Source organism: Convolutriloba macropyga, chromosome 3, assembly GCF_964194025.1.
Source record: "Convolutriloba macropyga chromosome 3, txConMacr16.3, whole genome shotgun sequence".
Lineage (NCBI taxonomy): Eukaryota > Metazoa > Xenacoelomorpha > Acoela > Convolutidae > Convolutriloba > Convolutriloba macropyga.
This window is the reverse complement of record NC_134470.1, coordinates 81,047,607-81,072,072: the sequence shown is the minus strand read 5'-3', so window position 1 is coordinate 81,072,072 and position 24,466 is coordinate 81,047,607. Positions and strand designations below refer to the sequence as shown.

The window sequence follows — 24,466 nt, the reverse complement described above, 5'->3', positions numbered from 1 at the left end:
GTTAGATCATTTTTCTTCAAAATGTTGATATTGAAATCACCACAAATGATAACGCTGCAGTCTTTTTTACTTAAACATTCTAAGGTTTCTTCAAGGCGTGCAAGAAACTCCATTTTGTTATTTCTCGGAGGATTGTAAACAACCAATATGAAGTAGTATTTTTTATTTGCTTCTACTTTAATCAGAAGGCTTTCATCTAAGTTGCACTGTTCCTCAGCGACTAATTTTACTGCTTCTCGGCATTGAATCATTACACCTCCTCCACGGTAGGGTCTTGTTTTAGAAACGAGCGTTTTATAGCCTGATAACTTGAAGCAATACGGTGTCATATTATCTTTAAGCCAGGTTTCTGTTAGACAAAGAATATCAGGGGGTGACTCGAGGTAGCCTAGTTGTGACTCCAGTTCATCATAATGTTTTACTAATGATCTAGTATTAAGATGAAAAATTATTAAAGAAAGCTGATCAGTTTTTGTTTTCGGCACATTTTTATTTAATTGCTAAAACGATGGATTATCAAAGCAGAATTGTACATCCTGTAATTCGTATCCCAGCTCAATACCTCCTTCATACAGTTGACGAACACAATGTACTTTATTATTGTCCTTCCATTTGTAGAACAAATTTCCCTCTCTTGTCCATGTCGATTCTATTCTTGTGTCGCTTTTCATCAAATTGTGGAACCTTAGTCTGGCTCTCGTTAAGTCTTCAACAATCGAAACGTTCATGGTTGTATCATTTTCTCTCAGCTTTCTCTTGTTTCTTAAGATTTCAACTTTGCTTACTCTTCTGGTGAAACGAACGATAATGGGTCTTTCGTTCTTATTGGATGGAAGACGATGAGCAATCGAGATGTCTTTTTTATCCAATGCTACTCCAATATCGGATGCCAGCTCCACTACGTTGCTTATTGTTCTATCGCTAGACTCCCAAATCGTGCGATTATTTGCATCAGTTGTTATGCGCTCAGACATTCCCATTATTCGCAAATTGTCTCGCCTATTGTAGTTCTCCAACATTTCTGTTTCTGATAACATCTTCAATGTCAGCTCATCTTTTTGATACCTCATTTGCTCTCGAATGGAATCTGTTGCTGAATAAATTTCTGATTTAACTTCATTTAAAATTTCCTCCTTTGTGCCATTTAAAACTTTTTCAATCATTTCTTCGATAGCCTGCTTTACTGAACACTTCACCTCATCAATAATTTTGGGAATAATTTTTGCTACTGCTTCATCAATGAAACTTGATACGTCCAGATCACCGTTTTCGTTTAATGGGCTCAATTCACTTCTAGTTCTCTTCTTTTCAGATTTACCGACTGGTGTTTGCAGCGGTGATTGATCGTGGAATCTAAGTTGAGGCATATTCACGTCTACTGAGTCATCTATACGCTCTTTTTGAAAGTTTTCATGTTTTTTGGCAGGGTTATTTAGCATGCCTCGCTGGCTCATCTCTATTTAATAAGTTTATCACAACAATTAGGCTAAAATAAAGTCTCTCTGTGGGGAACAATTATCTTCTAGTGAAAATCATCCATGCATACAGCTAAAGCTTTTTAGCAGTAGCTTTTAATATTTTAACCTTCAGTATCTGAGGTGCATTTTAGAAAACAACAACTTCGACTGGGCGCTGAAGTTCGCGGGAACTGACAACCCGGATCGCCTAAATGAGATCTATCTCAAAAAGGCAGAGTTCTACTTTCTCAACGGTCAGTTCGATGACAGTGCCGACCTCTATGCACGAACCAAGGCCTCGTTTGAGGAGATCGCACTCAAGTTCATCGAGATTGACCGGATGTCTTTGAAGAACTATCTTTGTACAAAGTTGTCCAATCTGAAAAGTAGCGAGAAGGCACAGATCACGATGCTAGTCATGTGGATAATCCAGCTCTACCTTTCCCAGATCCACTTGGCAGATAAGAAAGACATCATCAGTGGGGTCGTCGAAGAGTGTAGAGGTTTGTAAATTCTTTGCTCTAAATAACTCGTCTTTTTATTCAAAATTTTTTTCTTGGCCGTTTTTGCGCTTTTGTTCTAGAACATTCTGTCTCCTCTCAGGTGACTTTTTCACACTTGTCCTCTTCATTATTGAGTGATCGCAATCCCTTCCTAGTTTGATTTTTGCACGCATAAAGAAAATTGATCTAGGCTACTGCCCCTGAATTAAGTTGACCCGCCTGTCGTTCGAGAGCAATTTGTTCGACGTTAGTCGGTTTATGTTGTGTTTGAAGGAAATAATTTCTTGTCATGTGCAAAAAGGCAGGTCTGAGGCTAAGGAAATAACTGCTTTATAAGAGATAAAAATAGATGCTGCTATATGTCAATTTCCTTCTGTTGGGGTATAACTTCGTCTGCTGAATAGAAAGACATGATGTCTATAGCTACAGGAAAATCTTCAAAAGCGTAGAAAGCGCTCATACTAACTTTTTTGTCCAAGATTTTGACCATGTCCATGCAATAAAGCTTCTGAGTTTTTGAAACGTCTATAATCAGTTATATTACATAATATGGTGCATGGAAACTGATTTTTATTTGATATTTGTTGCAGATGAGTTCCACAAGTTCCTTCGTGAAATTAAATTGAAGGAGTGTCTTCGAACTAACATGCGAGTAGTGTATGATCTACTGGGTAGCCACGGAGACAGAGAGAGTCTCACTCTTGTAGCGGAGATACTCAATGATTACCCATCTGTCGTACAGGTAAAAGACAAACGCATTTATCAGCTGAACTTTAATTCCTTCGAAATATTTCAATGGTCTTCATTGTGTTACTTTTTTTTCGTTGTCTTTGAACTTAATTACTAATGTAATGAGCCATGTAATATGCGTACATAATTTTCCAAGACCTCTCATTCGCAACTTTTCCCTTTTAACGATCGATTGAAATTAACTAGGTTGATAAATCAACTGAAATAAATCGTCTCAAGCGAATTGTAATGCAACTCGTCAACAGTCATGAAGTCTTTTTTAATGCGATTTTTCTTGGCCGATTTTTACCGGCAGCTGCTTTCAACTTTTTGTCCTCGGTTGGCATTGAGTCCTGAGCAAACGTCTTGGAGCCTTACTAGCCTAAGCAACCTCCCACTCACGCACCCACCGGCCGGCTGACTATTTGGACCCCCTCGTCCAGCTCTCCAACCCAAACCCCCCCCCCCCCCCATTTGCGGTTCTCTCAAACAATTTTTATAAAGTTTCTCACAGGATCTTCATCTTCTAAATTTGTTCAGAGAAACATTTGATCGTACTCAGAATGGGATCTCTAATATAGGCACTCAAACAGTTTTACAACTAAGTGATTCAGTAACAAAGTTTTTTTCCAGCCGTCATGTCTCCTTAAGTATTCTTTTGTTTTCAAAACGCCGAAATCCAAAAATCTACAATGCGAATAGTTAAAAACTAAATTTAATTGAACTTGGAATAACTCCGAAGGCTAATCCCCATCCTCATAGTCAATCGTAAGTTTTGTTTTATGTTTTATCATAATATCGTTGCTCATTTGATTAAAAATTATTTTTTGGCAATCGAAACATCTGAATGGAATTTTGCGATGGGCGAGAAAAACTGGCTTATAATCTATGCAAAATTTATGAAATCCGAAGTCCAAATTAGTGGAAGCTCGATCTCGATTGGAGCTCACTTTGATTAAAATGTCAGCAGTATTTAGATCAGTGTTTACTTTACAATTACGGACAAAGTGGGTTAAAATTGATGCTTTGATTAAAATGTTCTTATATCGTTCTCCAAGCGATATAAGAATAAATTTTGGCGAACCATTGTAACATTTTTGAAGCGAAGTTAAACTATTTCTCTATGAAAAATGCTTATGAACTGAACCAAAATTGAGTAAAGAGTCTAATGGTCACAAAATTATAGACCTCGATAACTCCTCGGAGCAGTTGAGCATGCGCTTCATCCCTCCACAAGTGCGGGTTGGAACAAATATTTTAAACTTTTCCGAAAATTATACGTCCTTGTGCATGAGCTTAATATTTTTCAAGAGAATCATTTTTATAGCTGCGAAGCTGTAATCTGAGCGGAGCTATTTTGCGGTGCTCTTGGTTTTTTACAATTCAAAGAATTTGAATTGTATTGGGGCGCTGTCTTTTTTTATAGCTGCGAAGCTGTAAGCTGAGCGAAGCTATATTGCGGTGCTCTTGGTTTTTTTACAATTCAAAGAATTTGAATTGTATTGGGGCGCTGTCTTTTTACGACTCGAAGAGGAGTATTGGAGAAGTCCTTTTTTAATCAATTTTCTTGGAGTGATTTTTGAAGCGGGAAATAAAACGCGTGAAAAAATTTGAGCGATTTTGAGGCTGAACAAAAATTAAGAGCGGAGCTAAAAGAAAGTGGTTTTTGTTCATACCGCTGTTTTTGAGAGAGCGAGAAATTGATGTCTGAAAAAATTTTCTCTAAGCGACCGAATTTTTTTTGTTCACGTGCGGCTTTTAAAAGCAGTTTTTTTGCAACTTTTGATGGTTATGAAGTTTGATTATAATATTGTATTAGTTTTATGCTTGTTTCGATATGAATTGAAGATTTCAAGTAGTTAATTCTGAGTTTAATGCTAATTTGGAGGGTTTTGATCAGTTTTGCTGACTTTTAGACGAAATTTAATGATTTTTTGACTGTTTTGTGACTGTTTTGACTGTTTTTTTGTATCAATGCTTCAAGTGGGATTTGAATGGAAGCTTGTTATTTATGGAATATTCTGCTACCAATTGACTAAAGTTTTATTGGTGTAAATCATTCTTTTCTTCGGAAAATTGACAGAAAAATTGAGAAATTTTAAACCATTTTTCTTATTTTTATTGCAGTTTTTCTTTTTTCTTAGTCATAGACAAGTTTCTTAGCTTATCATGACTTGCCCATTGTTTTGCGAGCTTTCCATTGCCCTAATTGGAAAGGAATTTTACTCGGCTTTATGTTTCCTTGTACTATTAAAAAAAACTTAAGTTTTTTTATACAATTTGTTTTTGAATGCCGTTTCTATTCTTCTGTAAATTTTTATGGCGTTTGTGGAGCTTCAGGTTTCACAATAGTTGTTCTAGTTGTGTAGTCAAAAGTATGGGCAATTTTCCCCTTCGAGTCGTTTCCGGAATTCTTCCGGCTATGTTTTTTTTAAGATCTGTTCACTCATTTTAATGATTTTCGAAGTCAAATTGGACTAGTGTTTTTGGTCACGCCGAAACAGGAAATGAATCGAAAAAACGAATGGTTTTGCGACGTGAAATTTTTTGCTCTAATTTTGAAGTAGAGAGAGAAAACGGTGTTTGAACAAAAATTCGCAAGTGGTTTTTTGTTCACATGCGGCAATTTCACTTTGATTTTTACTGTTTTTTCGATTTTTTGGATTGGCTTTCTCTAAATGGTTTGCCCAATCCATTCATAGTCCGTTCTAGGTCTAGTTTTTTGCTTACTAAATGAAAATTCTTGGAATTGTGCGTCAGGACTTGTCCTGCTATGTTTTTTGTTTCGTCGTCTGACGCTCTTTTTCGTTTTACATTTGTTCACACAGCAACGCTGAAAAAGTCCAATTTTCTGAATGACTTCTTCCTCTCAATAACGGCGTTTGCGCGCGTGACGTCATTTCTCACCCTATTTTCAAAAGTTTTTTGCGTGATTAGATTTTGATCTCAAGTGACTTACCTCACTCAATAAAATGACTTTTGCACTTTAAAACTTTAAAAAGTTTAATTTGAGTTTTTTTAAGGTCAAAGGAACTCATATGTGCAGTGAAGGTCCCTAATAAGAGGCTTCTGGGGAATGAATTTTTACAAGCTTTACTAATTTATCGCTGAATGTTTTTTAGCCTAGTTTTTTGAGCGGCGTCGATTTTTTTTTTCAATTTAGATCTGTATCTGTTTCTATCTCTATTATATGGCACGCAGGTCTATTCTTTCGCAGCTCTTCCGGCAATCTGCCGGCTATGTTTGCAATGTATTTGTGGACAAGGAGCGCATGTGTTTAGCTGTGTATCTTCAAAAGAACGAGAAAGGTAAAACTTATTTCTCAGAGCAAGCTATTAATAAATGAATTTAATAATTTTGGGTTTAAACATCACAGATCGAAAGCTGTAACGCCCTGGCTCTTATGTATTTTTTTCATTTGTTAAACGAAATTGAGAAGGTTTTTTATTACAAAGAAAGCGCAAGAGTTATGGACGTCATAAAATTGTGAAGTTGATTAATCTTGTGCAGAATCTGGTTGAGAATGAGGAGTACAATGAGGCACTTGATCGTCTCTCTCAGTACAAGAAGGACTATCTCTTCTACAAGTACTCTAGTGTACTCATGCATCGCAACCCTGTCAAGACTGTTGATGTCTGGAAACGAATGTACAATCTCCTTCAACCCAAGAAACTCATCCCTGCTATTGTCCAGCTGGACAACAACCCCAAAGTTGCCAAACAGGCAATTAGCTACCTGGGTTAGTCGTGCTTATATAGTCCTGGTTTTGAACAGGTAATTTTGACTGAACTATTTTGACTTAATTGTCAATTGTTTGTTTAATAGCCGCACAGCGATAGCTGGGGCTATTATTGGCCTTCTCTTGGTTTTTTTACGACTCGAAGAGGAGTATTGGTTTTCTTAAGGTTTTTAATATCCGCCCTCATCTTCTCAGCCGGCTATTATAGCGCTCCTATTTTTTTACTTTACCCATTTTGCCGCTTTTTCGACATTTTCAGTGAAATCTTTTTTACTTCTCTATGCTAGTTTCACTCTTCTGTCATTCTGCTCAAAGTCCTTTTAAACAGCAGCTGCTCAGTAAAGCAACTCAAAATGAGGAGTCAGTATAGACAAAATCAACGTTAGAAATAGAAACGGGATAAACCCATGAAGCCCATTTTTAGATGCCCGGTACTTTGTTCTCAATGGTTTTAGTTACTATCTATAATGTTTATTGGTATTGATACTAGACCCTGTAGCCTCTCACTGAGAGACAGGAGTATGTTCAATTACGAAATGACGTCAAAATAAATTGCACTTAAAAATGTTTATACAAAAATCAATTTTTGTTGATATTTTCTTTTCTTTCAATCCCAATAGAGTTATGGGAATCAATGGCGGCTATTTTCCGGCAATCTGCCGGGTATGTTTTTTACCGGAAGTACTATTCGTTCAGATTATAATTTGACCTAAAAGCGAAAGTGAGTAAAATTGCCGTGTGAACTAATTTTTTCTCAGCGAGAGAAGTTTTTTGATCATGCTCTGCGTTTAGTGAATGACTCTTTGACTTTAAAAAGTAGTTACCAAAAAAGTAGTAGACTTTAAAAAGTAGTTAAAAAAAAGTAGTCAAAGTTTGACCATTTTTTTGCAAAATGTCTCTGTTTCGTATGTTTGAATTCTGCTTTTTCATTTCTTTTGTTCTGTTCAGGAGGATGGATGTTTGTATCGGATGACTTGTTGTCTTTTTATGTCTCGAATGCTGAACTATGAAATGTATACGTTTTTCTTGATTTTTTTAATTTGATTTCTATCTTTCAAAAATTAAGAATTAGTTTTTTTATTACGTTGTTCCTTGCATTGCGTCCATATTCTTCAAATTCTAGTTTTTATCATTCTAGCTGTGTCCTGCCACCTACAATTATCTTCCTTATTTTGATTTCAGTTATATAGCTTTTTCCTAGTTTTTTCGTCTTTGGTTTGCAATTGATTTCCTTCAACATAAGCCAGTACTGAGACTTTGCTAGTAAGCCTTTTCCAAAGTTTCCTCTTATTACTATTTTATAGCAATTTTTTTCGGCTTTGGTTTTGTTTCTAAACTTTTTTTGCCTTTGTTTTTTATTCTGTTGCTTATGTCTTTTCTATGGTTAATTTAATTTTTGAATTAGTATGAAATCATGTCTAGAATATATACATTAAGGAAGAAGTATGCGTTGCGTTTGTTCTAGTTGCATTGATTAGAACTCTATTTGGAGTGGTTTTCTAATTCTTTAAATTGAGTATTCTTTTTTGAAAATTTTAACTTAGCTCTAAGCTTTTTATCTGCCGTTTGCTTTCGCAATCTTTTTTTGAGATTAAAATTGTGAATTGAGAGATTTAATTGAAAACAAATTGATTGCTCTGTCAGCTTTTTCTGCTTATCAGTATTTTGACCCTCCTATGTATTTCGGACTTTTTTAACGTTATCAAACGTTTTCAATGATATAAATTTTAGCATCATTTTGTTTCTCTTGGTTACAGTGGTTTAAATTTCACCAATTCTTAGATCAGAACTGGCGAGGCAATGAGTTAATCGTTTAAAACAAATGGTAATGGCTTCAGCTAAAATTACGGTTGTTTTGTGAGGTGTTGACGCTTGGAGTCGCTTCCGGAATTCTTACGGCTATGTTTTTCATTTCGTCGTCGCTATTTTCGTTACGAACATATGACGTCACAACCACTTCAAATCTGCTTTTTGTTCATTCGTTCTTGCAGTTTCAACTGCAGTGCGTGCTTGACGTCATTTTTTCGCTCAGAGTGGTGCGAGTTTTTTTGTTTATATGCGTGATTAAGTTTTTGGTCACACTTGACTTACCTCACTCACAAAAATGTCTCCCTAACTTTGAAATTGACTTTTATTTACTTTAATTCAAAGAGATGAGGTCAAATTGTTGTGTTTCACTCTAATTGAAGGTTTTCAGAGAGCAGCTAATAGAAGCAGCAAAAACGTATACAGATTTTTAATCAATATATAACACATCAGCCTTCAATGAAAAGACAATTTTTTTTGGTCTGTCTTTTTTTGTGTTTTTTTGAGACTGCATATCTACAAAGCTATTGCGGCTATTTTCTGGCAATCTGCCAGCTATGTTTACCTTTGTACCTCGATGCAATTTTTAAAATTGTACATATGCTAATCCGATTTTGGTAGATTTTTTCCAATTTTTTGTTTGTATGTGTTTTAATTACTAGAAATAGGCTTTTTGTGCAACATGAGGGTCTTTATTTTGTTTAAATAAAAATTAGATCTTTTTCCGACGTTAATTTTGAAAACAGTTGTAATTTTTTTCATAATTGCAGAATCTAAAATTTTTTGACCATTTTTTTGCAAAATGTCTCTGTTTCGTATGTTTGAATTCTGCTTTTTCATTTCTTTTGTTCTGTTCAGGAGGATGGATGTTTGTATCGGATGACTTGTTGTCTTTTTATGTCTCGAATGCTGAACTATGAAATGTATACGTTTTTCTTGATTTTTTTAATTTGATTTCTATCTTTCAAAAATTAAGAATTAGTTTTTTTATTACGTTGTTCCTTGCATTGCGTCCATATTCTTAAAATTCTAGTTTTTATCATTCTAGCTGTGTCCTGCCACCTACAATTATCTTCCTTATTTTGATTTCAGTTATATAGCTTTTTCCTAGTTTTTTCGTCTTTGGTTTGCAATTGATTTCCTTCAACATAAGCCAGTACTGAGACTTTGCTAGTAAGCCTTTTCCAAAGTTTCCTCTTATTACTATTTTATAGCAATTTTTTTCGGCTTTGGTTTTGTTTCTAAACTTTTTTTTGCCTTTGTTTTTTATTCTGTTGCTTATGTCTTTTCTATGGTTAATTTAATTTTTGAATTAGTATGAAATCATGTCTAGAATATATACATTAAGGAAGAAGTATGCGTTGCGTTTGTTCTAGTTGCATTGATTAGAACTCTATTTGGAGTGGTTTTCTAATTCTTTAAATTGAGTATTCTTTTTTTGAAAATTTTAACTTAGCTCTAAGCTTTTTATCTGCCGTTTGCTTTCTCAATCTTTTTTTGAGATTAAAATTGTGAATTGAGAGATTTAATTGAAAACAAATTGATTGCCCTGTCAGCTTTTGCTGATTATCAGTATTTTGACCCTCCTATGTATTTCGGACTTTTTTAACGTTATCAAACGTTTTTAATAATATAAATTTTAGCATCATTTTGTTTCTCTTGGTTACAGTGGTTTAAATTTCACCAATTCTTAGATCAGAACTGGAGAGGCAATGAGTTAATGGTTTAAAACAAATGTTAATGGCTTCAGCTAAATTTACAGTTGTCTTGTGAGGTGTTGACGCTTCGAGTCGCTTCCGGATTTCTTACGGCTATGTTTTTCATTTCGTCGCGATTTTCGTTACGAACATATGACGTCACAACCACTTCAAATCTGCTTTTTGTTCATTCGTTCTTGCATTTTCAACTGCAATGCGTGCTTGACGTCATTTTGTCGCGCAGAGTGCAGTGAGTTTTTTTTTCATATGCGTGATTAAGTTTTTGGTCACACTTGACTTACCTCACTCACAAAAATGTCTGCCTCACTTTGAAATTGACTTTTATTTACTTTAATTCAAAGAGATGAGGTCAAATGGTTGTGTGTCACTCTAATTGAAGGTTTTCAGAGAGCAGCTAAGAGAAGCGGCAAAAACGTATACAGATTTTTAATCAATATATAACACATCAGGCTTCAATGAAAAGACAATTTTTTTGGTCTGTCTTTTTTAGTGTTTTTTGAGACTGCATATCTACGAAGCTATTGCGGCTATTTTCTGGCAATCTGCCAGCTATGTTTACCTTTGTCTTTCATGTCATTTGACCGCAACAAGGTTCTTACTACTTAGAATTTCTTACTAGAAGGCAAAGTAAATAGCAATTTGTGCTATTAATATTCCATCGGAATTAACCAGTTGGCTAAGGAATTGACTTGATACCAGGCGTTGCGGCACTTAGCGCTGGCTAGAATATGATCCAGAATTTCCAAGAAGATGGCTCGTGCGGGTCTGTGCGTAGCACAGAATGTTGCAACGTAACTCTTATGGTTACATATATAACTATTAACTTTTGTATGTGATACCGTTGGGAGCATCCGAAAGCAACTTATATGCATTGGAGAAAATTACTTGTAGTGTTTGAACCAAAAAAATGACGTATTTTTTCGGCAGACAAAAACGAAAACTCCCTAGCAGATTCTATAATGATAAGTGTTTTACAATTTGAAAGACACAGACAAACATTACAGACAAATCAAACAAATACAAACCCCAACACCAAAAAAAAATTATTTTTGAAAATGTTTTTTTTGGCAACTGATCTTTACTCAAAGTTCGTCACGTTTAATTAAGTCTTCTTCTTTTTTCTAAGTAACTATGTGTGTACTGGCAATTGTGTTGGTAATTGTAGTTTTGGCATTTAAGTTGGAATCAGTTTTGCACTCGGCCTCTATTTTGTATAACATTTAAAGGAACCAACTCTATCAGACTCTCTCTCTCTCTCTCTCTCTCTCTCTTTCCTCTCTCATTCTCTAGCCATCTCTCTTACACTAACATACCACACACATTAAAAACCCGCGCGCACATACATACATCCACACAAACAAACGCTCACATACACACGCACAAATGAAAATCCCGACACAAATCATTTATATCTTATTCGTTTTATCCGAAAAATAGGCGTGGACTTATTGATGCAATTTTAACTGTACTAGTTTTTTTTTACCACAAATTTGAAATCAACTGTTTTTTCCAAGAATTTTATCATTTTTGATGTTTCATTAGCATAATCTCAACGTGATCTGTCACTCAGCTCTTTTTAATTTCTGCTCTTTTTGAAATCTCCAATTTCTCTCGACTTTGCGATCGGAACTAATGGTCACAAGAATTAATTTTGACCGCCATCCAATTTGCGTACCTTTGACTCCACATTCAATCTTTTAGAATTTTGTCTGTCGGATTTGCGCAACACTGACACAGCCATACATAACTGTCTCCTCACATTATACGCGATGCACGAGCCGCGAAAGCTCCTGGACTATCTCAAAACCCAGAACGAGAATAATGCATTTCCCTATTATGACCAGGAGTACGCATTACGAATATGTCTCAAACATACCAATACTTCAGCCATCATATTCTTGTACAAGACGATGAAACTGTATGAAGAGGCTGTTGATCAGGCACTGCATAGCATAGATAACAAAGAGGTAACATTTTCTTGCTACGTTTCTCTTATTATTACGCCATAGCCATCTAAATTTGTTGACAATTCAATAATTTAGCTGATAGAATACTTTTTGATACTTTTCCAGGATTAAAAAAAAACATTAAATTAGGTACTTAACATGTACGTGGTAATCCGAGAGGCAAGCTTAATAAGACGGTTTATTCTCAACGCTTTATAGGTTAGTTCTTAAATTGATCCTGACTATGAACACGTGTATAGCAACTCTTTCCATAAGCTCAATGGTGGAATATCAGATCAGGTTACATATATTAATTTAATTCCGAATTATCGACACTATATCGGCAGAGTTCACTATTCAACAGGTCTAATATCTCCAGTTTTTTAATAAATACGTGCAATTTTTTTCAAGTGTTTTGAATTTTTTTCAGTTTTCAAGTTCACTATTCAACAGCCAGTTGTCAGGTCTAATATCTCTAGTTTGTTTGTTGAAAAACTATATGGAGCTTTGGAGAAACCTGAGATAGTTTGACCATTTTAGGAGGCTTTAGTGGCCGCCCAGGAGATTGCATCGTACGCGCAAGAGCAACACGAGGAGCCACAATCTATCAAGAAACTGTGGCTGAAGATAGGCAAGTATGTTGTACAAGACAAGAAGGATGTCAAGTCAGCCATGGAGTTCCTACGAAACAATGAGCATATCAAGATAGAGGACATTCTACCATTCTTCCCTGACTTCTTTACCATTGATGAGTTCAAGGAAGCTATTCTGACATCCCTTCACGACTACAATGACAGCATCGAAGGCCTCAAAAGTGAGACGACTTCGTGTTGTCAACTTAAAATTGTCATGATTCGCTTCCACCTGAAAGGCTTGATGAAATCCGTTATCAAGCATTAATTTGTTCCGAAAATTATTTGTAACACACTAGGACCGTAGACTATGCTAGCCAAGACTGATACCTTGGAAGAGCCTTGCAAGTTTTGAAGCAGCTTGCAAGATTCTTGAAAGTTCTGAGTTCGCTCATCACTATGGTCGTAAAATTTGTCAGCTAAGAGTTGGAAGAAGTTTTTCATTTTTGTTCCTAGATTTTCCATAATTTAGAGATTTGAAATGACACTTTATTTTCGAGACATATTAGATCAATTTTTCGAGAGATTTTTCCAGAGATTTTATTTCGGATTGTATTACTGAATTTTTTTTCCATTCATGTATTAAAATCAGAAAATGAAAAGAAATTTTTATGCTGTTCATCCTATATATTAAACGCGTGAGCTCCAAAATGGGACAAAATTTGTGCATGTTTAAGGGGCTTCCCGAAGCGCATGTTTAAGAGCTGCATTGAGCAACATGGTTAAGCGAACATATCACGAGAGGTCAATGACCTAAAGGGCTCAAAGTAGATGGGTGAAAACCGAACCTGGGACAAAAGACTGTTAGTCAGGTGCAGTTACCACGAGGCTAAGAGGGCTTGAAAGTATGCTCGCCCAGAGTGAGAATTTACGGTCCTGGGTACTAAGTGTTTTTAAATGCTCCCAAACTATATTTGATGTTCTTGTTGTAAGCGTGTGTTTTTCTGCAAAGTTTTAGCTTTACAGATTCTGCGCTCTTCTAGAACACTCTTAGCTTTCAACTAAGTTTTTCACGCTTTACTTTTTGATTTTTGTGTGATCTCAAATGTTCCCAATCTGAAATATGTTCATTGATACGATATAGCGATTGCGAGAAACGGTGGTATGTAGTCGTTACAGCGCAGTTGTTAAGATGGAGGACTGCTATTCTGAGGGTCGAGGGTTTGAACCCGTGTCGGATACCCTCCTTTTTGTAGACATAAAAATTTCTAATCATCATGCCGCCTGTTGTTCGAGAGCACTTCTTGCGACTCTAAGTCGTTGTATGTTCCTTTGTGTGTTTGGGGGATGAAAAATGCTAATGAGAGCATTTGGTGCGTGAGCTCTGCAATATAGAGCGTGAGCTCTGCAATATTGTCATTTCAAGGGGCATATCGAAGCCCATGTTTATGAGCGGATTGAGCAGCATGGCTAAGCGAATATATTGAGAGAGCTCAATGACCTAAAAAGCTCAAAGTAGATGGGTGAGAACCGAACCTTGGACAAAAGACTGTTAGTCAGGTGCAGTTACCACGAGGCTAAGAGGGCTTGAACGTATGCTCGCCCATAGGGAGGGTTTACTGTCCTGGGTACTACGTGTTTTTTAAATGCTCCCGAACTAAGTTTGAAGTGAACGTGTGTTTTTCTGTAAAGTTTTAGCTTTACAGATTCTGCGCTAATCTAGAATACTCTTAGCTTTCAACTAATAATTTTTTTACGCTTTACTTTTTGGGATGCTCTCAATCTGAAATGTGTCTTTTGATAAGATAAAAGCCATTGTGGGAAACGTGGTTTGTAGTGGTTATTGCGCAGTTCGTAAGATGGAGGACTTCTAATCTAAAGTTTAAAATATTTATCTATTACCATTATCCATAAAATTGCTATGAAACTAATTTTTGAGCAGTTTTAGTCGTATTGTCTAATCTTCCGTTTTAGTAAGTTTCAGTCGCAATTGAGCACAAGAGTCAGCATCGCTCCTATCGTAACATGTTTTAGGGGTCCTTAATCATGCAACCTAGCGTAATAAATGCGTTTTGAGACGCGCGTTTTCATCATTTTAAGCTCCTAATATGCACATTTTTTTGCCCTGATTAAGCTTGCGCTATAGCAAAAACAAGCAAGTCACCAACGGCTTTGTCCAGAAATTTGCTGTAGAAAGAGCAAAAGACAAGTGCAATACGCATAGATTGCTTAAGTGGTGAGACCTATGGCTGTTAAACGAGGGGCATGGGTTGTAGCCCGAGTTCGTGCGAAACAGAAACCTTTACTTCTTTTAAAACTTTTATTCGTGTAAATGATTTTCTTAATATTGTTGTGCGGGTCTGCTAGTAAATCATTCAATATGCAACAATTTGACCGTTTGAGGGCAAATGGAGAACGCGACTGAGAGTGCTGACAAGATCAGAGCTTCCATCAAAGAGAACAGAAGTCAATGTACTGTAATCCGTGCGGACGAGAAATGTTCTCTGTGTGGATACCCTCTCCTCCTGAGACAGTTCTACTCCTTCCCTTGTCGCCACGCATTCCACTCGGACTGTCTGCTCCATAAACTGAAGACTGACCTCCTCTCGCCCAGGGAAGTGGCAGACATAGAGCGTCTGCAGACAGAGATCAACAGTAGTGAAGTTGTCATGCAGAGAAATAGACTACCAGATGCCAAATTTATGAGGTCCGTTTTTAATTTTAAACGTTTCATTGCGGCCAAACAATGATTTTAGCAATTGTTTAAGCCTCGCTCGTCAATAAAATTGTAATGACCTCTTCAGTCACCAGTCATCAAAAATTTAATATCTCAGAATTTACTCATTCTTAAAATTCACTAATTCTCAAAGTTTGCTCATTCTCAAAATTGGATCAGCTCCTCCTGTTTGCATGCGGGTGTTTTTTTGAAACCATCCAGTTTTCGTCAATTAAAAAAATTTTTGGGTGGTTACTGCAAAGTTTTTGAGTATAATTTCATGCCTGAATTGAATGTTTGTTTTTGTTTTGGCTAACTTACAATGTAAAGCTTCAGGAAAAGGTTTTTGCCGTTGACGGGTTGGCGATTTTTTGAAAAATAATAATTTCATTTTCATGCTTTGCTGAAATATTCGTGGAATGTGGTTAATTGCTCTCGAAAGAAGTTTGAAGCAATTTTTGTTGTTATATGCCTTAATGCGAAAATTTTGTATGAACTTTCTTCTAGAATTTTCTCTCTCCCGCTTGGGCAGATTGACATTTTACCAGAATAAATTGGTTAAGCTCGTGGCATTAAGTGTCTTGCTAAGCCCTCGTAGGCTCCAAGTGTACGCATCACCGGAGATGCTGGGTGAGCAGAACTTCTCTATATGAAGGGTAATTGTGTACGTTTGGAACTGTCGCCTTACTTTTGTTTGCACCTCCTTCTCACCCAGTGCAGCTGGTCTCGCTCAGTTTAAGCTACCTACGAGTAAATGATGATTGATCGGATACTTTTTTTCTAATTGTAATAGTGGTATGTTTATTCCAAACTCGCACAAACATTTTGGGTTCCCAAGGATTAACTGTTCGGAAACGATTTATATTAGTCATAATGGTTTGAGTCCTATGCGATTGTTTCTACTACCGATTTTCTGTCTGACAAACCAATTCCGTGACTTTTTGACTTGAGAAACGGGACAAACTGGTAAAGCCCCGGGCTTTAAGTCACTGAGGAGTTCTCTTAGTTTTAATAGTACAAAAGCACGTGATCCAATGGAATTGTTGAGCGGTCATAAATTCCTGATATGAAGAGTGATTCCTAAATGCTTGATCCCCCCACCATCAACAAATTGTGTAGACGTATAATAACAGTTTGGTTTGTACCCCATCTCTTTCACCCCCCCCCCCCCCCCCCCCCCTACAGGTTATCCCCTATCCTCGATTCTCAGAGAAATTGGTCAGACGTTTGACGCTCATGTTTAGTTTTCTGTTCTAGAACGTAGTTGGAAGTTGTTGTGTTCATGTTTTTTAATAACCGTTTTCCTTATTTTTTGAGTCTTGCGTCCCTGAAAATATGCGCGTGATCCTCAAGTTTTACGTGATCTAAATTGCTTTCATTCGCAGTTTTGAGCAGTTGTATTCAGTTGGTCGCTGTTTACTACTAAAAGCAATGAAAAGTGGGCCAAAAATTGTGTGGCATTGTTTGAATTTCAATCTCTTGTAGGTTTGTTGGAAATTAGGCAAATAACACTTAGAACTCCTAAAGGAGGTACTGCAATATCCAATTGGTAATATAATGGAATTCAGTGACTTTACCAATTGACTTCGAAGAAAAAACTTGAGAAAAACAATGAAAAATTGATCAGTTTTTTTTTAATTTTGAGCTTTTTTAGGATGTTCAAACACCAACTTCACCAAATTTTGGTGAGTTTGTTTTTCAAACCTGCAGTTCTAAGTTATTTACATTCTTTTGGTAATGCAAAATTTTATTTGACCCTTTTTCTATAATTTTTATTTGCTCGCTTGAGCAAATTGACAATTCATCAGAAGAAATGGATAAGGCTCGATGGCATGAAATGAATAAAATGGTTGAGCTCAAGGGCATTGAGTCTCTTGTGTAGCCCTCGTAGGATCTAAGTGTAGGCTTCAAGGAAGATGCTGGGACCAGAACTTCACTGTATGAAGTGTAATTAGGTGCAATTTGAGCTCTCGTCGCAATTTTGTTTTTCCACTCCTTCTCACCACAGTGGGGCTGGTCTCGCTAAATTTTTAGCTAGCTATGCGCAAATGATTAGTTGGTCAGATACTTTCTTCTGATTGTAATCGTGGTATGTGAATTCTCAACTCGCAGAAATATTTTCTTCACCCAAGCACTAATTGTTCGCAAACGAATTTTAGCTATTATATCAGTTCTACTGGTTTGAATCCTATGCGATTTTTTTTCTACAGATTTTCTGTCTGACGAGCAATTCCTTGACTTTGACTTGAGAAAGTTTACACACTGTTAAAACCCTGGGCTTTAAGTCCCTTAGTTTGAATAGTCTCTGAGTATATGATTCAATGGAATTTTTGAGCGGTCTTAGTTTCATTGTTTGAAGATTGGTTCCTTAAAGTTGAGAAATTCGCCAGACGTTTACCTTTAGTTTACTTTCTGGAACGTAGTTTGAAGATTTTGTTTATTATTGACCATTATCATTTTTCGAGTGACTTACGTCACTTACAACCTGCGCCATTATTTGCGTGATCGTCGAGTTTTGAGGGCTCTAAATTGCTCTCATTCATAATTTTAAACAGTGTAACTGAATTGTTTGCAGTTTACTACTAAAAGCAATGAAAAGAGCGCCAAAATTGGCGCCAGTTTTTAAATACCAATCTCTTCTGTAGTGAGCACTTGTAACATCATTCGAAACAATCCATTGTGAAGTTATTCTCACCTCTAAAACAATGTACCATTCGAACCAACTCGCCTTCTGGCGCGTACTGGCTAAAGTAGAATTCAGCACGCATAGGCCTGTAGGATATTATGCAAAAGGATTTTGTAGCCATTAAGATGTTGACCCTCCTGTGAATCCTTCTTTTGATATTCTGATATCTTAGTGGTAACATGCCGGCTTGTCTACCCAAAATAGATGAATCCGCATCCATTTTATCTCATATACCACGTGGGATTTCAGGTCTCTTTCGAAAGATGACAGGGTGGGGAGGCTCGATCAGAAATTTGGCGTTATGAAAACCAATTTCAAGTCGCATAGTTTTTTCAATTTGCATCAACGTTTTAATTAATGTTCCTTCTGTATTGTTGAAAAATTGTTGGTTTATCATGAGATCTAATCTTGCTGTTTTGATGCTCTTTTGGTATTTTTTTCAATTGATCTTACTGCCAACTTTTATCTTTTTTTAAGGTCTGATTCACTGTGTTAGAAGACGATTCATCTGGATGCTGATTTTTGGGTCCAGCATGTCTTGTTCTTTTCAAGCGCCTGATCGAAGGCCAATCAATTAGATGTTGCGTTAAAAACCCTTTGAACCGTCCCTTGAATCACATGTTTCTTATGCTGATTGGTGAAGAGCTGCGAAAATTCAGTTTTATTCCTGTGTCATTTCGTTTTTGATACCAATGACAGGTTATTTTATTTTCGCTGCTCACATTTACGTTGATATCAAGAAAAGCCAAATCTCCTTCCATTTTCTTTTTTTTCTATGGTAAATTGCAGTTTTTTGTGTAATGAATTTGCATTTTTCAAGTGCTCGTCCTGGTCACCACGAACTGTGCAGATAATGTTATCCACATACTTTTTGAACAGTTTCATCCCCTCAAGCTGCCCCTGTCTGTTGATTGCTGATATAAGTACAAATCCAAACAACATCCTGCTTGTTGGCGTTTTCCCCATTTATCGCTTGGCATTTTGCATGAAACCAGTTTTTGCATGACACACAGTCTACTCGTTTTCCTCGGAAAGTCACTCTCCGGCTGCAGTATTTGCGATTCCCGTTTTGAACAGATTTAAAGATATTTTCAATGAGCTTTGCTTTATGCAGCGATGTCTCAAACAAGTTTGCTAGTATTACAGCCAATGATACACCCATAGCTAGACCAGCTGATTGTACATACCAGAACATATTACATTTAAAATGAACATTTTTCACCGCTAGCTTCAATAAACTATTCATTGCGGACCTTGGGATCTCTGTAGCTATATTGCTTATGTAGAGTTCTCTTAGAGCAATTTCCAGAGCCTCTCCAACCGGCACGTTGGTGTACAAACTTTTTTTCGTCAAGGGATACTTTCTGCTCTTTATCCTCGAGAGAGTGACTCTAAAGCTTTTCTAGTGTCTTGCGTGTTGGTTTCATTGTTTGTGACCGGTAGTTTCTGGAAAAACGGTGCCAGAAATCTGTTCAAGTTTGCATAACTGCTACCAGGTATCGAAAGAACAGGTTGAAGAGGTGTATCTTTTTAGTGTGTCTTTGTTAGGCCATAAAGCCTCGCTGGTTGTTAACCAGTTGATCTGAGTTTTTGATTAATTTTGTCACTAATTTTCCCCTGATTCATCAATTGTTGCAGGCTGTTTTTTTTCTGTTTTTATTTTAGATCACATTTTCATCTTTTGCTCCATTGATTTATTGGAACTGATTCGAGCTTTGCACATCAAGTTTTTCTCTGTACGCTGACTTCTTCATAACACCGAAACCGCAGCGTTTGTCAAACGGTGTCGCCAGCAAATCCTTGGCTTTTAGGTAATCATGCTTTTTGACCCCTCTATCTACCGTGGTTTCGCGTACTTTTTTGCTTACCATTTTGCTGACGCCTCAATTTCACAAAGGTTCTCACCCTCCTTTTTTTTCTCGCGTAATTCACGTACAAGTTTGTCGACGTCTGCGAGGAAGTGCACCTCATTAAACTTGTCTCTCACATGGTATTTAGGTCCCAACAATTGGACACCTAATTCAAACTTTGGAAGTTTACCGCTATTCATTATCACAACAATACTATGGGAGCCATTCCGCAGGGGTCTATCCTGTCTCTCTGACAGTTTATCAAGTTTTCCTTTAGGTCTTTTAAACCATTGTGGAGTGATTCCTTATTTCACGCCCAATGCTGCTAACAACGGATGGCATCAGTTCTGGTCTCACCTTCTCCCTAAACTTACTCCTATCTTTTTCACGTTTTTCCTTGAACACTTTACGGCCTGTTTCAGCACTGCCTATTTTTTGCTTGTTTTAATTGAAAACTGTGCACCGCTTGTTCAGAGAAAAATTTATTTTTAGGAGCGCGAAGCCTCAAAAAATCTGGAATGATATCATTGTCAACGTATTGTTTTAAAAATTCAATTCGGTAATTACAGCTAGTGACCCCATTTTTTTAGGGTTTTCAAGTAATCAAGATGGAGTGTGTAACAGTTTGATTTTTTCAAAATATACCTGAGCCACGTCTCTGGCAGCAGCAAGCACATACCTCAAAGAAGCTCAAGGACCGGGAGCAATGGTACCCAATTTTTCAGGAGCTCCTCCTCAGCTGTGTCTGTTGCACCCTCCTGGCCTTGGCTCTAGCTTTCCTCTGCCTTTAGCCCAAGTTCTTGCCTTTTCTTTCCTGAGCAGCTCTCTTAAATTGTATTGCTGGCGTAATATTGTCTCAAGGGTTGTAATCTCCAACCCAGCTTCCTGATGCAGCTCGCAATACTTTCTGGCTGCGTCTTCCCTTTCTTCCTCGAAATTAGATGCTTCGTTACGCGTAGCACCAATACCTTAGACTTCAGCAGCTCCTGAAAAGTATCTTCTGAGCCAATCCGTCGACAGTAAACAATAGCAGTGAAGCGGTCTATGTGTGTTCTCAGGAACGTTATCAACTCCGGCACGCTGCAGGGTTCATAGTTGTTTGACTTGTGACTATCAGATCGTGCCAAACTACCAAGTCCTTCCTTTTGCTCAGATGACCCTTTTCAAGGAATTTTATTGCGTTCTTGAAACCGATGTCGCTTTCCCTAAAAACAGTTTTTTTGCTTGAATATGGGAGACTATTTACAGCGTGGTGAAGCGAGCTTGCAGCCAAAATATGCACCATCTCGGTAAATCTATAAATTTCATACCTGCTAAAACACCTAAAAATTCTGCCATTAGCCCTTTCTTAGGTATTTTGCCATTAGCCCTTTCTTAGGCTCTGTTTTCAAACAATTGACAACGTAAATGATGTAGAAGAAACTAATTTGTCAAATTAAAATTATTTCTGATATTTAAAACAAACGTTTTTGAACTTTACGTTCATTGTCAGGCTAAAAGTGTTTCACAAATTGTTCAAGGATAAATTGAATATGCATTTACTTTTGCCTAAGACCACAATTTAAACAATTCTGAAAAATATATTTGCTGAATAAATTTAATCGATTTTTTGCTTTAAAAAACTACTTTAATATACTTTACTAGTACTGAGTTTTAAGATGGAAGACTTTCAGAATTAATAAGGTTGAGGCCATGAACTCTAACTAAAGGGCAATAAAAAATTCTTGAACATTTATCATACTGCTAAGAAATGCTCCGGTGAAATTTTGAGCTTAGAATATGATGCACAATTTTTACTCGTTTACACAATTTTTACGAGTTTTCACAATTTGTTTTATGCAATTTTATTCCGCTTTGCTCGATCATGTTTGTCTTCAAAACAAATTAGTCTTCCAATTAGTCTTCAAAACAACAAAATTTTCCAATTTGAGAGAAGGTCGTGGAATGCTATTCTTTGATTCAATTTGTCCTAACGATGGTATTGATGTTATAGTGGAGGAGGTGGGGATTTTGGAGCGAACGGACTCGGGAGTGCCGAGCTTGAAGCTAAAAAGGAGGAGCTGGATGCTCTAGTAGCATCCGAATGTCCGTTCTGTGGAGAGCTAATGATTCAGAATATTCACCGCAGATTCATACCGCCAGAACGACTGGAAGAGGAACTGGCCTCATGGCTCTAAAGGTATTACCAAGCTCTAAAATAGTACATTCTGATAACCGCTTCAACGATTGGTGAGAGATTTCTTTTAAAATTAGATAGAACGTCCTCGGCTTGGTTACTCTCGGGTGTTTTTTTTTCTGTTCATAATGTCTGGATGACAATTTTGTGTGAAGGCAAATATTAGGATTGAATTTCACAAAGTTTTAGTAAGCTAATTGCTGTTTCATATTACAAAATGTGTGCTTTTACGTGGCATCCAATATATCAATTGGTTTTAGTCAAAGTAAGCTCATGCCATGACATAAGGCTTACTTTGTCTCCATCAGTGGTCTAAGTATTCTTAGTGGTCTGAGTGTGCTTTTAATGCTTTCAAAACAAAGTTTGTGGAAATTATTTGGCAACTTTTGATGCGAGTTTTTCATGCAATTTTTTGCTTGATCGTTTCTTCGTCTGTCCATTTGACTTTTTGTCCACAAAAAAGGGATGAGCAGATAATGCGCGGCATTTTTCTCTTAGAGCTTTACTTACTAATCTCTGAGTGTAAGCTTCACCAACTGTCGACTGGGTTTGCATTTGACCGAAACTTCTGAGGAAGCATAAATTAATAGAGTAAAGAGGCTGTTTTGTTAGTTGTGACTCAATTTTTTTTCCAAGTAATGTGAGAAAAACTTAGTATGGTGTTAATGTAATTGGAGGGTAAATGCTGTAAAAGTGAGTAGATTTGGAATCTACGATCTTTCTAAGTTCGGCTGAGGGAGAACGGCTGGTTATCATTTATGTTGGCACTTTCTCTTCGAATATATTGCGACTATTTTCAAAGCAAGCTATAATTTATTCAGTTGATGTTGTTTGAAAGATGGATTAATATTAATTTGTATGTTTCAGTGCTGTGGACAAGAATAATTTTGTCAGGTGAGACTTCTCTCCGAAGCTGATGAGAAAAGTTAGAGCATTGTGAAAACCTTATTAAATTATTTCCTTATTGCCTCAAAATCTATTTTGACAATTGTGCTAGATTTACATTTAATTGAGTTGATGACTTATGAAATTATAGTCTTATTAATTATAGAGTTTAATAAAAATTATAATCAATAAGTTTTACTCTTTAGATTTGAATTACATGTGTTATATTGAAATAGTAATGTGTTAGCTTCTGAGAACACCATTTTTAGAAATCTTTATATCTCGGCTGTCATCAAAATATCTTTGTATAGAGTAAAATATCATACGTATTCGGTTAATTAAGTAATCTTTAAATTCTTCGAAAAGTATTTTAATTGGAAAATGGGATTGGTGGAGAATTCATTACTCTAATTTCATGAGGCTCGTTCTGGACCCATCGCCTATGTTTGTTATACTTTACATGGTGATGTAATTTAATTTCGAGAAGTTTCATAATGAAATTTTTGATTAGATTGTGAATAGTTGGATATAAATTACGGCATATTATCCCATGAAATAAATTTGTTTTCGTGTCATTTATGCCATATATCTCAATTTTATCACACTAAAAATTCATGAAAAGTCAGTAGTAAAATTTGTAGCATTCAAAGATGTCCCTCTCCCTATTGCAATCACCTTACTGTATAACAGATTCCGTTTAGCTCGGTCTTTTGCTTTGCTAATTCATCGCTGCATTACGTTATGGTGTTTGTGCGTAGTAAAATCAAGGAATTTTAAAGACTTACCCAAATAAATTGAAATAGTTTTGAGTGGCTATCTGTTTTTGTTTTTAATAGCCTCACAGCGATAGCTGGGGCTACTATTGGCCTTCTCTTAGTTTTTACAATTCAAAGAATTTGAATTGTATTGGGGCGCTGTCTTTTTTTTTAAGATCTGTTCACACATTTTCATGATTTTTGAAGTCAAATTGGAGTAGTGATTTTGGTCACGCCGAAACAGGAAGTGGAGCGAAAAAGCGAGTGGTTTTGCGGTGTGAAATTTTTTCGCTCTAAATTTTAAGTAGTGAGAAAACGGTGTTTGAACAAAAATTCGCTTTCTCGCTAGTGGTTTTTGGTTCACATGCGGCAATTTCACTTTGATTTTTACTGTTTTTTCGATTTTTTGGATCGGGTTTTTTTCTAAATGGTTTTCCCAATCCATTCATAGTCCCTTCTAGGTCTAGTTTTTTTGTTTAGTCAATGAAAATTCTTTGAATTGTACGTCAGGACTTGTCCTGCTATGTTTTTTTTATTTCGTCGTCATAATTTTTGTTACGACCATATGACGTCACAGCCACTTTTTGTTCATTCGTTCATGCAATTTCAACTGAATTGCACGTGTGACGTCCTTTTTCGCTCTTAGTGGAGCGAGATTATTGTTCATGCGCGTGATTAAATTTTTGGTCACACTTGACTTACCTCTCTCTCAAAAATGACTTCAATTTGAAATTGACTTTTATTTACTTTAATTCAAAGAGATAAGGTCAAATGGGCGTGTGTCACTCTAAATGAAGGTTATTAGAGAGCAGCTAATAGAGGCAGCAATAACTTATACCGATTTTTAATCAAAATATAACAGATCGACCTTCAATGAAAAGACGAATTTTTTTGGTCTCTTTTACTGTTTTTTTAGACTGCCGATCTA

The 24,466-nt window shown here is 36.5% G+C and overlaps 1 protein-coding gene across 1 annotated transcript in view; it reads left to right on the top strand.

Annotated features, from left to right (window-relative positions):
• LOC142336514 (vacuolar protein sorting-associated protein 18 homolog) overlaps positions 1-23,599 on the top strand; it is a 38,837-nt gene extending 15,238 nt beyond the window's left edge. The window contains exons 8-15 of the mRNA XM_075385412.1: positions 1,610-1,960; positions 2,551-2,702; positions 6,200-6,428; positions 11,654-11,919; positions 12,439-12,712; positions 14,874-15,177; positions 21,716-21,901; positions 22,766-23,599. Of these exons, the coding sequence (XP_075241527.1) occupies positions 1,610-1,960; positions 2,551-2,702; positions 6,200-6,428; positions 11,654-11,919; positions 12,439-12,712; positions 14,874-15,177; positions 21,716-21,899 (1,760 nt within the window). The 3' untranslated portion in view covers positions 21,900-21,901; positions 22,766-23,599. The remainder of the gene's footprint in view (positions 1-1,609; positions 1,961-2,550; positions 2,703-6,199; positions 6,429-11,653; positions 11,920-12,438; positions 12,713-14,873; positions 15,178-21,715; positions 21,902-22,765) is intronic.
• Positions 23,600-24,466: the final 867 nt, after the last annotated feature.